General features: G+C 40.3%; 1 protein-coding gene across 10 annotated transcripts in view; it reads right to left on the reverse strand.

Moving 5' to 3' along the window:
- Positions 1-6,571: 6,571 nt before the first annotated feature.
- The window catches only part of BCLAF3 (BCLAF1 and THRAP3 family member 3), a 58,891-nt gene continuing 47,308 nt past the window's right edge, over positions 6,572-18,154 (reverse strand). For 8 of the 10 annotated variants that reach the window (XM_058714345.1, XM_058714340.1, XM_058714350.1 and 5 more), the window contains 2 exons: positions 17,760-17,915; positions 13,621-16,250 (listed from right to left, as the gene is read on the reverse strand). In XM_058714345.1, the coding sequence (XP_058570328.1) occupies positions 16,113-16,250; positions 17,760-17,915 (294 nt within the window). In that variant the 3' untranslated portion in view covers positions 13,621-16,112. Of the gene's footprint in view, positions 7,634-8,383; positions 8,412-13,620; positions 16,251-17,759; positions 17,916-18,154 lie in introns of those variants that run through there. The other 2 variants (XM_058714348.1, XM_058714347.1) reach the window with 2 other exon arrangements.

Consider the following 18,154-nt stretch of genomic DNA (forward strand, 5'->3'; position numbering starts at 1 on the left):
GCTAAGTGAAAGAAGCCAGACACAACAGTCTGCGTATTGTATGTTTCCATTTATATGGCATTCTGGAAAGGGCAGAATTATTTGGATGGAAAAACACATCCTTGTTTGGGATAAGAGAGGAGATTGCCAACAACGGTGCAAAAAGGGTCTTTGGGGGGCAGTGAAAAGAGTCTACATTTTAACTGTGGTGGTGGTTACATGACTGTACACGGTGGTCAAAATGTATTGAACTGTTCGCCTAAAAAGGGTGGATTTTCCTTTACACAGATCTTAATCTGACTTTAAGAAACTACGCCTGGGTCTGAATCTCAGCTCTAACACTTATTAGCCGGTGACCCTGAGCCAGTCACTTACCTTCTCTGTGCCTCAGCTTCCTCATCTGTAAAACAGAGAAAATAACAGTAGCTCATAGAGTTTCTGTGAAGATAAAATGAGTTAGCACATGGAGAGTGCTCGAACATTGCCTGCCAGAGTATGTGCTTAGTACACGCGAAGCCTTACTCTTCCAGGGAACAAGTGAGTTCAAGTCTGCACCTTTGGCTGCCAGTTCCAGCAATCGTTGACTCTATCACCCTGGGAAGTCATTTAACCGCAGGGAGCCTCTGGTAGTCTCAAAGTGTGGCAATGTCACCTGCCACCTGCCCTGCATGCACGACACTGGGTATTTACAAAGATCAGATGGGACAAAGGTGAGATCAAGTGGTGGTTGGTCATTCAAGGAAAGATTTTTTTTGAGTCTCTATTTTTATTTTTAATTTTTACTTAAATTTTAGAGAACATACAAGGATTTTTGTTTTCAAAAGTTGGAAAATGCAGAATCTGAGAGCTGAGTCTCTTTGTGAATTGGGCTATTAACTGAGATTATGAACAGAGGAAGAACACTTTTGGAGTTCAGTCCAGTTTCAGACAGGATGCATTTGAGATGGTTATAGGGACATTCAGGTGGAAATTTCTATGTGACAAATGGAAATAAGTGTCTAGACCTCAGAGAGAGACGTCGGGTGTGGAGATAACTTTTTTTTTTTACACATTGATGAACATATTATATCAAAAGACATGAATCTAAATTAAATCATCCACGGAAAATGTGGAGGGAGAAGAGAGGGAATGTTCTCAGGAACACTAACACAAGAGGGCAGACAGAGGGTGAGTGGTCTCCTAGATGGAGAGAGGTCCAGAGGGGAGAGGGATTTAGGGAAAGCCAAGGGAAGAGCAAGCGGTAACTGAATTTAACACACAGTCAAAACAGCTGGGGCTATGGAAGATACAAATCGGAATTAAAAACATCAGAGGGGATGAGAAAGAGTAAATAAGTGAAAAAGAGCCCAGAAGGCCAAGTGCTGCCCTGAGGGTTGGGAGGTGAGGACAGACCTTCAGAAGAGAGATATGGTGGAAGGGGAAAATTACCATAGAATGGAAGGACCTAACTCTCCAGATGGAAGGGGCCCACCAGGAACTCAGCTCAAAGAATGAAACATACCAAAAAGACCCATCCTCCATACATTTCAGAATATCAGAGAAAAAGGGAAAGGGAAAATCTTCAGTGTTTCAGAAGTTAAAAAAAACAGTTCACATATATAGAAATGGGAGCCAAAACGATAGATGTTTTTAAAATAAAATTATTTCCAACCTATTCTAAATATTTCATATAAGTCGAGTGGTACAGTATTTGTTCTTTTATGACCAGCTTATTTCACTCAGCATGATGTCTTCAAGGCTTATGTAAGTTGTAGCATGTACCAGCACTTCATTTCTTCTTATGGCAGAGTAAGATTCCATCGTACGGACAGACCACATTTTGTCTATCCATTCATCTGTTGATGGACGCGCTGGTGGTTTCCACCTTTTGGCTACTGTGAATAATGCCACAACGAACACTGGCATACAAGTGGGTGAGTCCCTGTTTTCAATTCTTTGGGGTATATACCTAAGGGTGAAATCCTATGGTAATTCTATGGTTAGCTTTTTGAAGAACCTCTTTGATGATGTTTTTTCACCATAGTTGTAAAGAGACCATTAAGTGAGCAGCACTGTGTTCCCTGTAATCCCTTGCAGAAATTGTTATCAGCAAGAACTTCATAACATTAATTTCTTCTTTACTAAATATTATTTTAAACATCGTTAGAAGGGATTAGAATTTCGAGTAATCTCTACACTCCAGGTGGGGCTCAAACTCACAACCCTGAGCTCAAGAGTCCGCATGCTCTACTGACTAAGCCAGTCAGGTGCCCCTATCTCGAAGGGACTCGAATTTGAGGTAAGAATTCACCTTAGAAAATTATCTGTAAAACTTAATCTAGCTTTTTAAAAAATGTTTATTTATTTTTGAGAGAGAGAGTGAGTGAGCAGGGGAGGGGCAGAGAGAGGACGACAGAGGATCTGAAGTGGGCTCTGTGCTGACAGCAGAGAACCTGATGTGGGGCTCGAACCCACGAGCCGTGAGATCATGACCTGAGCCGAAGTCGGACACTTAACTGACTGAGCCACCCAGGTGCCCTTAATCTAGCTTTTAATGTCTTTAATGATGTGTACAGCCAAAACAAATAAGCCCTCTAAACTTTAATATAATCCAGTATTTCTCAGACATTTTTAGCTTTCTGGGAATGGGCTTCTATCCCTTGCCTTCCAAAAATATGTCAACTTGAATGTCATACGAACATGTTTTAAACATGTATGTGACTATGTGCAAAGACTGAATATATAAAATATTACCTCAACTACCAAAAAAAGCTCAGAAAAACTAATGAAAAAACATCATAAGTTTACCCTAAATATATATAAACAGCTTGATTATGAATGCATTTTTCTTCCTTTTACACACTCTTCTCTGTACTTTTTTTTTTCAAGTAATCTCTACGCCCAACGTGGGGCTCAAATTCAGGACTCCGAGATCAAGAGTCACACGCTCTACCGACTGAGCTGTCCAGGCGCCCCTTTTCTATGTACTTGTTACTGTCAGAGAAAAAAAGGCTTTTCTTTTTAAAAAGAACAGTAGTAAAATGATTCAAATTATATGTAATTATGTTAAACATTTTAAGTCAAGAATTGTTATTAAGAAGTCAACCCAACATATACTTAAAGAAGCTTACCCACGCATCTTGATGTGGGAAGAGGAGCGGCAAGGAGTAAGACCGTCCGGACTAAGATAAAGGAGGCAGCCCTTGGAGGTAAAACTTGCATAAGTGGATTTTGGTAAGAGATATGCTATGGAGAGGATGAAATATCCTTACCACTTTTTTTGTTTTAAAGAATGATTTTATTTGATAAAAATGATACAATGTTCACTGTATTCAGTCCATACAGAAAACACAGAGTCACTCAGTCTAATACCACCACTCAAAAAAAATCACCAGTGTTAACAGACAGTGGGCGTGTTTCCAGACCTCTTGATTCATAGGCACAGACAGGATTGATGGTGGGAATCGCTATACTTTTTATTTTAAAAGGTTTTAATTTTGTTTGAATGCTATAGAACTTAAAAATGAAAGGGGCTGCTGAACTTGAGATAAATGTCTCTTCACCGTAAGGGCTACTGGTCCCTAAAAGAACTACGGAAGCCAGTGATTCTCAAACTTGAGCGCAAAGCAGAATCCTCTGGAGGGCACGCAGACTGCTGGGCCCCAGCCCCAGTCTGAGCCAGCAGGTCTGGGGTGGGACCAAGACTCTCGATTTCTAACAGTTTTGCAGGTGTTGCTGATGCCACTGATTGGGGACCACACTTTGAGAACCAGTGCATTTAAGGTCAAGAAAAAGACTGAAAAAATTAAGGTCACTCACTAGGTTTTTTCTATATTATAGAATACAATCTTAGACATTATAACTTGACATGACACCTGGCTGTGCAAGATGGGGCAGTTAGTTCTTAATCTTCACCCTACTCCCCCACCCCCACCCCACCCCCCCCACCCCACCCCCCCACCATGTCCTAATTGATCAGTGTATGCTAATTGTTCTTTGTCAAGGTTTTGAACATTTACATTCTCTTCTGCAACTATAACCCCTCAGTTTTAATAAATCTCAGTTCTGTATTTTGATGGACTCAGAGTTCATACCATTCGTTTTGCTGGAATTCTGTTGGGGAACCTGGTATGCCCTCTCTTCTGGATTCCCATTAAGTGTCCAGAATCAGGGCTCGCCGGACCCAAAGGTAGATCTTATCCTGTAGGCTTTGGCTTCCCCAGGCTGCTCTGCGAACCCACAGGTGCGTTGTCCCGGTGAATCTTTCCCCTTTTGCTGAGGTCCTGAGACAGCTGCAATGACTTCATCTTCCCAAGGGTTTTCCTTGACTTGACTCCGCATGGCCTGGTCATCTCATCAATCCCTTTGTCCACACTGGGGCCCCTTGTCACGAAGATGTCGCCAACTTTGTTTCTTTACTCTGTGCTACTTAGGGGGCGGGGGCGGGGTTGAAGTCACACCATACCTTGTTGCAAAAGCATCTTCTCCCCTCTCCCTTGATTGGTTGCTGCTGGTTAATCTGTGGCCGAGGTTTACTGAGTTTGCTAGGTAATGGAGAAGGTGAGTTTCTGATTCAGCTTTACTTTTCCTACTTCTGCCTAGAAGTATCTCCATCCTTTTTAAAAAAAACCTTCACAAATAAGTCAGTCAGAGCAGGACAGATGTCATGTTGTCACTCATATGTGGATCTTGAGAACTTAACAGAAGACCAGGGGAGAAGGGAAGGAAGGAAGAAAAGTTACAAACAGAGAGGGAGGGAAGCAGACCACAAGAGACTCTTAAATACAGAGAACAAACTGAAGGTGGATGGGGGGGTGGGGGAGAGGGGAAAGTGGGTGATGGGCAGGGAGGAGGACGCTTGTTGGGATGAACACTGGGTGTTGTACGTAAGCCAATTTGACAATAAATTATATTCATAAAAAAAGAAAAAAAATACCCTTAGAAGAGAATGAATAAAAAATAAACTTCACAAATGTAGGATTTGTTGGGTAAAATGTGGCCCATATTATGCATCTACATAAATTATTACAATGTAAATATAATAGGTTTTTCCAAGAGAGAAAAAAAGAAAATGTGGCCTCCTAAATACGTATAGCAGTTTTGTCTGTGATAAGATTATGGGTATATGTTTTTAATTGAAATTTATATTGAGATAAATGTAGATATACATGGACCTATAAGAAATAATACAGAGAGATCCCATGTACACCTTACCCAGTTTTCCCCAACCCATAAAATTTTAAAACCAGCAAAACCACTAACAGAACAGTGCCTTTTGAGTTTTGTGAAATCAGTAAGAAAGAAAATGTTACCAGGGGATACTGAACCAGGAATGCCAACTTTTTTTCTCAACTTCTGTAAATATATCTGCAGTAAAGCACTTAACACTCTATATTGAATTCTTTGTTTTTGTGAATCTCTTCTCCAACAGCTGATGAGTTTCCTTAGAGGAGGAACTCTGTCATATTATTATCTTTGTCTCCCCAGTGCCGAGAAGAGGATACCTACCATACAGTGGGGGGGAAGGGGAGAGGGCAATGGTATGTGACTTACCAAAACAACTTCTCTTTTATAGTCTTATGCATTGGAGAATTCAAATTCTTCTCAGTCAATAAAAAATGCTATGGATAAGATAAACTTTTGTTCAACCTCCACATGCAAGTTAGATGTTTAGTTCCTAAAAAACATATTCTACTTGTTACTCATTCATTAAACTAATATTTAATGAGTTCTTACTGTGTGCCAAGTAGGATGTTGGGAACTGGGGATACTATGGTGAACGAGACAGACACAGTTCCTGTCCTTATGTTATACTCGAAATTATACAGCAAGCCTTTCTTTTTAGGCTTTAAATCTTATGCACTCAATATTTTCTGAATACACCCACATTACAAATAGGTGTTTTGCAAATAACATGCTTTGCATATTGAGATGATGCCAAAAGTATATCCAAATATGCCTAAAGAGGAAATCAGTTGTGGAATGATCAAGGTCAAGTCAACTGCCTTAGCCTTATGTGCCACAATAAATGTAGCCAGAGAATTAATGCTGCCTACTGAGCTACATTTCCATGTTTAATGTCCAGTTTCCATATCAGACTGTTTGGACCATAAAGGCAGACTCCACGTGTCTTGTTCTCTTGTTCATTGCTATAATTTTAGCATGGGACCTGTGCAATAAACATGTGTTGACCAAATAGTTAACCTAACACAATATAAAGCTGTCATACTACTGTGCACATGTATTTCTTTCTTACCATAAGTGGAATGTTCAATATGTTTGGAAAACCTGACTCACAGAGACGGTACACAGCATTAAGACAGGACATCGACCTAAATTTATTACCCAATTTTAATGCAAGTACTCTCGCCCCCACTTACTGCTGACCCACTAAGGAAATGGCTGCCCCATCTTACAAAGATATGTAAAAAAAAAAATTAAATGTTTGTAGCAAGATTTTTCACATCCAGTCATGAGAAATCAAGTTCTTACCAGATTTTGATTTTAAAAGTTCTGCCTTTGTAAGTGCCGAACTATTTTAAATATCAACAAGTCCTACTCAGGGCTGTAATTCTCATCTGAAATTAAAATAATGTTCTCACAAACTGGCAAGTAACTTCTTCGAGCAGGAGGAGCAACAGTTTTTTATTTTATTACAAATAAGCAGTTCACAGAAATTTCACGGGGAATGTGTATGTACTATTAAGCAGAACACAGAAAACATAAAGAAATAAGGTACCGGGACTTAAAATATTATTTAAAATCCCATCAATTTTACCTTATGATAGTATGTACTCAATACAACTGAACTGAAAATAAACACTTTATGTGTTTGCAAAATGTATAATGCTGTAGTAGTAAAGTACAATTTCCAAATATGAAATTTTGTCTGTCAGATTTTTAAAAAGCCTTTAAAAACAGGATATGCACAAGCTTGCCCTGAGGGGAAAATAAGATGGAACAGAGATTATAAAATCTTTACATATTTTCCACAATAGCATTTTGAAATTGGAAAGAGCAAATAGTTGTGGAAAAAACTGAATGAACCAATTACTAAAAATTCAGTGCACTCATAACTACCTGATGGAAATTTTGAAGCACCTTTTCTCTTGCCTTCTTATATCATAATATGAAATGTATAAATTATATAGGCCTTGATCTTCAGAAACTTAAGCAAACTTCAAGTTATAAGCCAAACTATCATCAGAAAAAAGAAAAACTGGTATAAAATTTGCTACCATAAGGCCACTGTTTAAAGTTCTTTCATGTACAGACACTATACAATTCAGGTACTTTTTTTTTGTTTTTATTACATAAGCAAAACTTTCAACATATAAACATCTGGATGTAACTCAGTTAAGTTCTCTATGAAACCATGCTCAGAGAAAAACACATCAACAAATAATGCCCTTGTAAGACTTTTTGCAAAAGAAACTGTAGTTAATACAACTTTTACATTGAATACTGTAATTTAAAAGCAAGTGTTAAGTGTAAAAAAGTTGCAGCATTCTGCTACAGAAAAATAAAGTTATGTTATCAAGGAAATTACAGTATTAGTGCTTGAGTGCCAATTCTAACTTCTGATAAAAAGAGATGCTCCCGAATACCATCCTGTAGTGTCGTTTCCGTTTGTAACAATTCCAGATTAGACTGGGGTGGCAATGTTTGTATACCCCTATTGAGAGAAAACAAAAGAAATACAAACTTCAAAAGAAGAGTCAACTATAACATCTGAGCTCGTTTTTTTCACATTGCAATTTCCAAGATGTTTTAATTTTTCTACCACTTATAGCTTAGACCCCCACAAAGGTATGTGGAACCCCAAAGACGCAAAGTAACAACAGAACACAGCAAAGCAGATACCAAATGATAGGTCAGTAGGACAAAGGAAATATATGACACTCAATATGCTGGTATTAGTAAGTTGATGAAAAGGCATTCTGCTATTTGGGCGAGTTTCCCTGGGGATTGTAAAAAAAAAAAAAAAAAAAAAAAAAAGTCAAGACTCTTAAAATTCTGCCCCTCAGGCACAGAGCCCGATGTGACATACACCCAGTCTCAAACTGGTATTTTATCTTTGTCAATACATGGTATATTTAATTCTAAAACAACACGGACTCTTCTGGCTTGGCCGATAGCAGAGAAAGCTATTGCTGGGGGCGGGGAAGCTTTCTTGCTTTTGGATGGTCACCTACAACATACAAAGATGTAAGGCTTCCATAAACACAGGAAAAGGAATTCATAACAACAAGACTGTGATTAAAGAGGGTAATGGACATGGCTTCTATACTGTGATGCTATGCAAAATATGAAATTACCAACCACAAACTGGACAGAACACCATGCAGCTAATAAAAGTGCAAAAATGGTAAATGGCATGTTTTCCTGGGACATTTAAAATATATATTAATACATATATCCTTACCTTTTACTAGGATCTTATATTATTAAAACTGAAAGAAATTTAAAAGTTGATTTATTTTTTGGCATTTACATTAGTATGGCAACATTTAATTCCAAACAAAAACAGTGCTGATAGAAAATTCTTACTCTTCTTTCTGTTTTGGTTAATTGGTGAAATGTTCAAAATACATGCATAGTTTTATTTTTGTCAACATCACTCCTTTAAATAGAGGTATAATTCATCGTGTCCCATTTCTTAATTTTCTATAATACAAAAATCATATACATTGATCTTCAAATAAAATATCTGTTGCCTACTAACAACTTTAAAAGGAACTCTTGACTATAATAATTCTTAAAATTTTTTTCAGCTGAAATATCTTGTTTATAAAAATGTACAATTATTCTGAATCACATTCATCCTTGACGTAGCTTCTTCTACACCCACACCATCTCTCAGCTGGATCCCTCCATTCTTCCAATTATGTGAACAGCTCATCTAAGTTTTCCTAGGTTGACACTTGCTATCCCTGCAAATGCTCCCTTATTGGTCTCCCTCCATGTCATCTCGTCCCCAGAACCCTGCATACCCACTGCTCACCAAGCCATCATCCTCAACATCACTTTCTCCTCAGGCTAGCAAGATGTCCTACTATTACTACATCACATCCTCAATATTCTACCCAACTTTCAAGACCCTCTATAATTTGCACACTCCTATGTGTATCCAACTGTCTACACTCTACCATCATACATGGATCTTTGGCTGTAGCCCCTTCTATGCCCTCCTCTTGTCTATGACTCAGCTGACCTCCTCTGTAAGAGGAGAGAGTAAAAATCAAAGTGCTTAGCATACTTTCCCTGGCCATTCCTACATACTGATTTTTTCCTCCTCTCTTTAGGCATTTACCATCTGTGAAATTAAGCTCTTCAAAAAGATGGTTGTGCAGAAGAGTTAATACAGCATATCTGACTGCTATCCTTCGAAAGGCTACTTACAAGGTTGGCTGTCAGCCAGGAACTTAGATTTTGGTAGGGTTCTCACCACTGATGAGTGTCCAAACTGTGCAAACAATGTGGTCTATGCTGAACACCTGTTTTCCTTCTGAGAGTCTGGAATTCGGTATGTAACTGGCCGAGGTGCCTATGTGACCAGCCCTCAGTGAAAACCCTGGGCACTGAGTCTCTAACGAGCTTTCCTGGTCGGCAACATTTCACATGTGTTACCACAGCTCGTCGCTGGGGGAATTTTTTTTTTTTTAACCTTTATTTATTTTTGAGACAGAGAGAGACAGCGCATGAATGGGGGAGGGTCAGAGAGAGGGAGACACAGAATCTGAAACAGGCTTCAGGCTCTGAGCTGTCAGCACAGAGCCCGACGTGGGGCTCGAACTCACGGACCGCGAGATCATGACCTGAGCCGAAGTCGGCCGCCCAACCGACTGAGCCCCCCAGGCGCCCCAAGTTGGGGGGGGCGGGAATTAAGCACGTCCCGTGTGACTCCACTGGGAGAGGACTCTTGGAAACTTGCACCTGGTGTCCTCTGGACTTTGCCTGTGTGCCAGTTCCTTCTGCTGATGTGCTGTGCAGCCTTCCACTCTAACACATCATGGCTGTGAGTGCCACCATATGCTGAGTCCTAGCAATCACAAAACCTGGGGCTGGTCTTGGGGACCCCTGACACAATGGCTACTACCATTCAGTAACTTTTTCTTTCTTTTAAGTTTATTTGAGAGAGAGCGTGTGTGCGCCAGAAGGGAAGGGGCAGAGAGACAGAGAGAGAGAGAGAGAGAGAGAGAGAGAGAGAGAGAGAGAGAGAGAAAATCCTAAGCAGGCTCCGCATCATCACTGCAAAGCCTGACGTGGGACCCGAACCCAACTGTGAGATCATGACCTGAGTGGAAGTCAAGAGTCAGAAGCTCTGACTGATCCACCCAGGCACCGCTCATTCAATAACTTTTTAGAGCTATAGATGGATGCGTGTGAGTGTGTGTATGTATATATGATTAGATTTGATTCTATTCCACAGGTGTTTTCTAAAAACAGACTAAATGAAAGGCAAAAGGGGAAGATACAAAGACCATTGAGGTACCCTCTGTCCCCAAGGAGCTGACCATCTACTTGGGGAAACAAGAAGGCAAACAGCAACAAGTGAGAGACGAAATGAAACAAGAGCTAAAGAGGTGGCTTTGGTAAGGCTTTACAGTGGGTCTTAAAACGAAAGCGGGGTTTAATAAGAAAACGGTGGGGATCAGAAGGCTATTTCTAGGCAAGAGAACAGCAGGAGCAAAGATACAAATACATGAAAACATATTTTATGTTCCAGAAAGCAGAGGTTCCATGAAGAAATGTGGTTACAAAGGTAGCTTGTTAGGACTGAAGCCGGTGAACAAGTCTGGTCTCTTCTCTTGTAGGCAACAGAATCGTTGCAGAGTTTGCATAAGAGTGACATGATTCAGGCTGTGTTTTGGGAGAATAACTGTGCTAGTAGTGAAGGCACAGAATAAGCAAATTACAGCAGGCAAGGAAACAAGCTAGAGACTCCAAATACTCCAACGACAGATCAGGAATACATAAGAATGTAGCATACGCTACAGGTGGCATTTTCAATCAGTGGGAAAAGGACAAATTATTTAATAAGTGGTATCAAAAAACTGACTATCCATTGGAAAAAAACAGATTCTAACCTCACGCTGTATCATAAAAATAAATTCTAGAGGGAATAAATATTTATATGTTTTAAAAATTAACCAAAAAACCACTTAAAGGAAACACCATAAGGAATTTTTATAAGCATAAGTATGATATGAAATCTAGAAACCATATAAGCACAAACTCAAACAGACTCATGAACATTTACGAATTTTGTAATGTAAAAGCTACCACAAATAGCTGGCAAACGTAAAATAAATACCAGCAAAATGTATGATAGGTTAATATCCTCAGTAAATTAAGAGTTCTTACAAATCAATAAGAAAAAGTACCATTCCTCAACAGAAACACTGGCAAAGCATAGAAATAAGGAAGCTGAGGGAAGGCATTAATTGGTCAACAGACACCTAAAATATGCTCACATAATTAATAACCAAAGAAAGGCAAATGAGAACTATTTTCTGCTATTAAACTGACAATGGATAATAAAGACTGATAATGTGGAGCACCTGCTAGGGTGTAGGTAAATGGGCCCTTTCATGTACTTCTGGTCAGAGCATAAATGAGTAAAAAAGGTGGACTATGGCAAGGTACCAAAACGTCAATTTGCCCAGTAGTGTTACCAAAAATAAGAAAACCTGTAAGCTATACCAAAGTCATCAACAGAGGCTTGGTTAAGTAAGTCAGCAATTATCAAGCTAGGGTATACCTACCCTTAGGGACATGTGAAGACTTTCCAAGGAGCATGTGGGTACAGATAGTTTGGGAAGAATTACTTTCTAGATCTTCAGCTTCCCAATGTTCACTTTCCAAAATTAATCTACCTGCACAAGTGGTTAGGGCTGGTCCCTCACCCTCCACTTTATACAAAAAAGATACAAGTTCTCATCCTGAATCTTCCTACTTTGCATTACCTGGGGATCCCCCAAAACAGGGCAGTTGGAGATGCTGCTGATGGTGTCAAGAAAATGAACCCACCCTTGGGGCGCCTGGGTGGCGCAGTCGGTTAAGCGTCCGACTTCAGCCAGGTCACGATCTCGCGGTCCGTGAGTTCGAGCCCCGCGTCAGGCTCTGGGCTGGGCTGATGGCCCAGAGCCTGGAGCTCGTTTCCGATTCTGTGTCTCCCTCTCTCTCTGACCCTTCCCCGTTCATGCTATGTCTCTCTCTGTCCCAAAAATAAATTAAAAAGTTGAAAAAAAAAATTTAAAAAAAAAAAAAAAAGAAAAAAAAAAGAAAATGAACCCACCCTAACAGCTACTAATAAATAGCATACTTCTGCAAGTCACATGGCTTCCACTTCTTTGCCTTTGTTTAATAAAATTGAAGGAGGACAAAAGAACATTCAAAACAGTTTTTGATGACAGATCACTAGGTGATTTTTTGGCCTATAATTCAGAGTGAGTCCAAAGAATCAAGTGGTGTTGCTATAATAAAAGTCTTTTCATTCTCATCTAGAGAATCATATTAACAAGGTTTCTCAGGACTTACATCAACAAAAAGAAAAAAGAGAGTTAGAATGGATACCTAAAACACTACGTTATTCTACTAGCAATAAGTAGTATTTATATATGAATACATGGGGGCGCCTGGGTGGCTCAGCCAGTTGAGCATCCAACTCTTGATTTCAGCTCAGGTCATCATCCCAGGGTCATGGGATCAAGCCCCATGTTGGGCTCAATGCTGAGCATGGAACCTGCTTAAGCTTCTCTCTCTCTTCCCCTCTACCCCTCCTCCACTTACACGCACTCTCTTGCTCTCTCTCTCTCTAAAATAAAAATAAATAAATAAAATATGAAGGATATCCAAATTCAAGGGAAAAAAATGATATAAAATTTCTCACATTAAAAGAGGTTGTTTGCATATTTTAAAAAGTTAATTATGTTAGTTATCACATTTATGTGGTGTGCAGAGTCCATGGAAGAGCTTTAAAAGAACAATGTAACAGTTTGCCCCAGGTCATGATCTCACAGTTCATGGGATCGAGCCCCGGGTTGGGCTCTATGCTGACAGTGTGGATTCTCTCTCTCTCCCTCTCTCTGCTCCTCCCCTGCTCATGTGCGCCCTCTCTCTCTCTCAAAATAAATAAGTAGACATAAAATAAAATAAAATAAAATAAAATAAAATAAAATAAAATAAAATAAAATAAACGAAGTAATGAATGAATGACAGAAAGACTTGCAATGGCTGCAGCTGGAAGGGGAACCAGGAACCGTGTCTGGTTGGCTGGCTAGCTGTCAGAAGAAACCAGTGGTCTGGGGAGGAGAGTGAATTTGATTTTATTTTCAACAGTGCCACTGAGATATAAACCACACATCATACACTTCACCCATTTAACTGTACAATTCAACGGTTCTTTAGTATATTCACAGAGTTGTGCCACCATCAGTCACTACCATCAGTGTTAAGAGTATCTTCTCACCCACAAAGACTCCCCATACCTGTTAGCAGGCACACACACACACACGCCTCCATTTTTCCTTAACCCCCCAGTCTCTGGCAACCACTAATCTACTTTCTCTATGGCTCAGCGTATTCTGAGTATCTCACGTAGATGGAATCACACAATATGAGGTCTTTTGTGACTGACTTCTGTCACTTAGCATAATGTTTTTAAGGGTCACCCATGCTGTAGTTTGTGCCAGTGAAAGTTTGATTTTGAACATGCTGAATTGGAGGTACCTTCAAGAGGCACCTTGGAGGCAGCTGGACTTCTGGGGCTCTAGAGAGTGATGAGGGATAAAGTCATCACCAGAGGTAACAGCTGGAACCCTGGGAAGAGGTGAGGACAGTCAAGGCAAGTAGAAGGAATAAACAAAGAGAAGAAAGAATAGAATGCTAGAGAATGCTCATATTTTTTTAAGGATGCATAGAAGAAGGGAAACCACCAAATAAGACAAAGAAGTCATAGAGAGAGAGAGTGAAACTGGAGGCTCCAGAGGTCACAAATGTCTGAGGGCGATGATGGCACACTTCAAGTCCAGGGACACAGTGGGTGTAGAACGGATTCTTGGTGATCTACCTGATCTTGGCTCCCATTCTGTCTTTGTACCCCGTGACTTTCAAGGGTTTCTTCAACCCCAAGAGCCACAGATCCCAGTCTCTAACTTCCTTCTTGCAGTGTCTTTACAATCTCTCCCTTCTCCCTTTCCTATCCACGGGCCGAGTGCTGGTAGGCACCTCGCTGACAGGCACCCTGAGGACTGCGAGAGAATCTGTGATGCCAAAGAGGTCCAGGTCTCCCTGACTAAACACTCAACCGCTAGCATTTTTTCAGAGGCAATGTTCTCAGAGGTGGCTTCATGAATTTTTACTACGTTCTTTGTCCTACTCCCCCAAGAATTTCTGAAAACTTTGTGATGAGCAGAGGATCTTTAAAGGGGGGCACTTGTGAATGGCTGTGAACAGACCAGCCTTACTCCAGGTGGTAACAGACATTCCTCCCACCCCATCATCGTCTAGCCCAGGCACAGAATCTGAGAGAAAGGAGACACAATAAAAGACCATGTGGGTGCCAGAATGGGATTAATAATGATAAGCACCAGATAAATTAGGAGGAAGCATTTCAGTTCTGTACTTCTTAATACTGCTTGGGAATCCTGCTACTTTGTAGGCAGCTGGGGAGCCACAATCAGTCTTGTGAAGTGGGACAAGAAATATTAGGAGCACATCTAGGATCTCCCCCACTCCTTCCTGAGACCGTTTGGTGTTGGAGAGAGGAAGCACGTGAATGATGGCACAGTGACTGGACCGCACTACAGATGAGCACCACAAGACTTCCAAGTCATGAATGATCAGCCCAGGCATTTCACCACGGCTAGGGAGGGAGCAGTCCAGACAAGGTCAGTCTGAACCTTCCTGGTGGACTGTCAGGCATGTATGGGTGTGTAGGTTCAGATCTGGTTTCAGGCTAGAGCAGCCCCAGGGCACCTAGATTAATTAACTGGTGATGAATCTTTAATTCATCTAGGTGGTGATCTAATAACAATAAAAAGAATGAATTCTCTTTTAGGGCAAAAAGCAAAAAAAAGCAGTGTACAGATGGTGCCCAGACTATGGCTTCTTTCCAGGACAGGACCTTCAAAGCTCCCTCCGAAGCAGAAGCTTGAGATGAAAAGTGATATAAGTGGCACCTCACACTCAGTAACTCCATTTGAGCAAAAGTGGCCCTAATCGAAGGGAAAGCGGAAGCAAGCAAGACTGGAAAAAAAAAAAAAAAAAGACTCCAAGCCTTCACACCTCTTTTCTTCAGGGCATAAAGGTTGAGGGAAAATGAAGTAATAGGTCTAAGTCATCAGTTTACATACATGGAGTGGGGTTTCAGAGCAGCACCATACTACTGGGACAGCCCAAAGGCCAGGTAAGCCTTAAGTCCCTTAGTTCAGACCGTGGCAGAAACAGAGAAGGTGCAATGCCTCATTCCTTATCCTAAAGGGTAGGAGAATGTGGAACTCAATTGTTAAGTAGGATGCTAATCGTATGGCATGTACCTCATTTCATGCCATACTTGGAGAGCTGGGCTGTTCAAACACAAATCGACAAAACAGCCTGTTTATGCCTTGCTTATAGGTACTGACAGTAGCCAGAATGTAAAAGCCCATGTCAAAGCTACACTACAAAGACAAAGTAGCATCCAGAAGGACAGGCGTAAGAAAAAGAGCTGTAGACGGTGAATGTCACAAAATGCAGTGTGTTGGGACTACTTCTAAAGCCCTCAGATGGCAGTGAAAGACAAAGGAGGGCAGGCTAGACCTGCACCGGATGTTACCTGTAACTGCTACATTTTAGAGGATGTAAAACGCCTAGCCCCTAAAGACTAGAGACTCATAGCAGCTTGTGGCCTCCTCTAGGACACATTTCTTAGGTCCTCAGATGAAGGCTTGATGTCTGGTTTCTATTTGCTGTTAAGTGAGACTGGTGGTCGATGTGGTCTGGAAGAACTGGGTGGTCAATAGGAAGCTGGCACGGTGAGGCTAAGAAAAGAATGACTAAACAGCACAAGTTCAATGAGCACATAGAAACTGCAGGCTGAGGCAGATGGTCAAGCCCTCAGGAGTCCCGAGTTATCTAAAAACTAGAGGTAAAAATGGAGTCAGAGGAAGCTAACAGAGAGCCAACAGAAAAGAACACACAACATGTGCCCGAATCCCAACCTTGCAACTGAGGAAAAGGCTTGCCTCAACCTTCCTCCTTGAGTGGAAATCAATGACTTGCTTCCCCGTCAACAGCCAGGCTGCCATCTGTGAATGAGGACAAATGCCTAGAAGATCTGTTGCAAAGAAACTTGCCACACGAGTCAGGAAGAAAAGCAGCACCTCGGTCTAACAGTAGGGAAGCGTACAAGAGGCGAAATGTGTCCAGTTACACTCATGTTCTCAAGGAACAGATGGCTTTCATAACCTCAGTGACATCAAGAGTGACACGCATGGTGAAATGCGAAACTTCACCTACGGTATCCAGTTGAATCGGGGGGTGGGCGGTGAGAGAAGTTACAGAAAGTATTATAGTTAATGCTAAAGCTTAAAAAAACAAACGGGGGGGCGCCTGGGCGGCTCAGTTGGTTGAGCATCTGAATTTGGCTCAGGTCATGATCTCACGGCTCGTGAGTTCGAGCCCCACGTCGGGCTCTGTGCTGACGGCTCCGAGCCTGGAGCCTGCTTCCGATTCTGTGTCTCCCTCTCTCTCTGCCCCTAACCCACTCGCATTCTGTCTCTGTCTCTCTCAAAAACAAACGAACATTAAAAAAAATTTTTTTAAATAAATAAATTAAAAAAGCCCACACAAACGGTTGTCAATTCCGTTCTACTAGTCCATCTTCTGAAAAACAAGTTTTACTAAAATCACTAAGCGAGCTCAGGGTAAAGGCTTCACAAGTATGAATAATTAAGGAAACACTTATGGTTAGAAAATTTATAAAACCACCATTGGACTATATGATAGCAACACTGGATACACATACATTTCTCAAAGAAAACACAGCCCCAAGTGAACAAAACTGAGTCAGAAAGTTGGCAAGCATGCCTCACTTAACTGATGTAATGTTATTGCTCTCATTTAAAATATCCAGAAGGTAACTTCAGATCATTTTTATGCTGCATTTTGAAATAGCAAGATGACAAATTTAAGTCAAATCAATCCACAACTAAAAGAACAAAATTCAAATTATCGAGAAACTTTTTATTAACATTAAGAGTTAGCACATGTGGCGATGGTTGCCAGGCATTACGAATGCAATTACTGCCACCGAATTGTACACTTAAAAATGGTTAAAATGGCAAACTTTATATGCATTTTATCACAATAAGAAACACATGAACGGGGGGAGAAGAAGAGTTAGTATGTTTTGCAATCGTGTGTCCTTTTTATACAGTCAGTTCAATATCCTTTGGTACTTAGATAATTCACATTGTAGAAGCTAAAATACACCGGTTAAACGTTTTTTACCTGAATTTCCATTTCAAACATTAATCATACAACAGAAATTCCAAAGTAAAAAGCTCAAACAGCTGACATATTCACAGCATTTGGGGCATAACAGCAAAAAGCATTTTAACATTAGACAGTCTCACAACTCTATCACCATCACTCTTTGAACTTTTTCTTCAACTATCATGCAATAACATTTGTGAAATCTAGGTTGTAACTTAGGTCAAAATTAAACTAAAAAAAACCATTTGATCTATTAAACATAGATGATTTAGGAGTTCAAAAGTCACTCTACATTTTTAAAAGATCATAATGCAACTAACCTTTTTTTTCCTCAGTAATTTTTCTCTGAATTTATTAGTGATAAATCCCCTTGGGCCAGCAAATCGTAAACGCTGATATTTAGCTTGAATGTATAAGCTCTTCTGTACTAGGCCTGATTTATAATGGGACTGGAATCTGCCACCTCTAAAGTTGGTCTGTAAAGAAAAAAAAAAAAATTAAGTGTAAAAACTACAGCTTCCAAATCTATTAGTGTAAGAAATGGGAAAATGTCCGGTACTCTTGATTCTAGGCACCACGTATATTAAAAAGGAAGAGGTTACTGATGGTAATAAAGTATGTTTACCTCAAACTAGCCTCCTAGTTTAGTTTATATAATGATTTTTTTTAAATTTACATAAAAGCAATTTTTAAAACTAAGTTAAAAGTTTTGAAA

This window comes from Neofelis nebulosa, chromosome X (genome assembly GCF_028018385.1).
Source record: "Neofelis nebulosa isolate mNeoNeb1 chromosome X, mNeoNeb1.pri, whole genome shotgun sequence".
Lineage (NCBI taxonomy): Eukaryota > Metazoa > Chordata > Mammalia > Carnivora > Felidae > Neofelis > Neofelis nebulosa.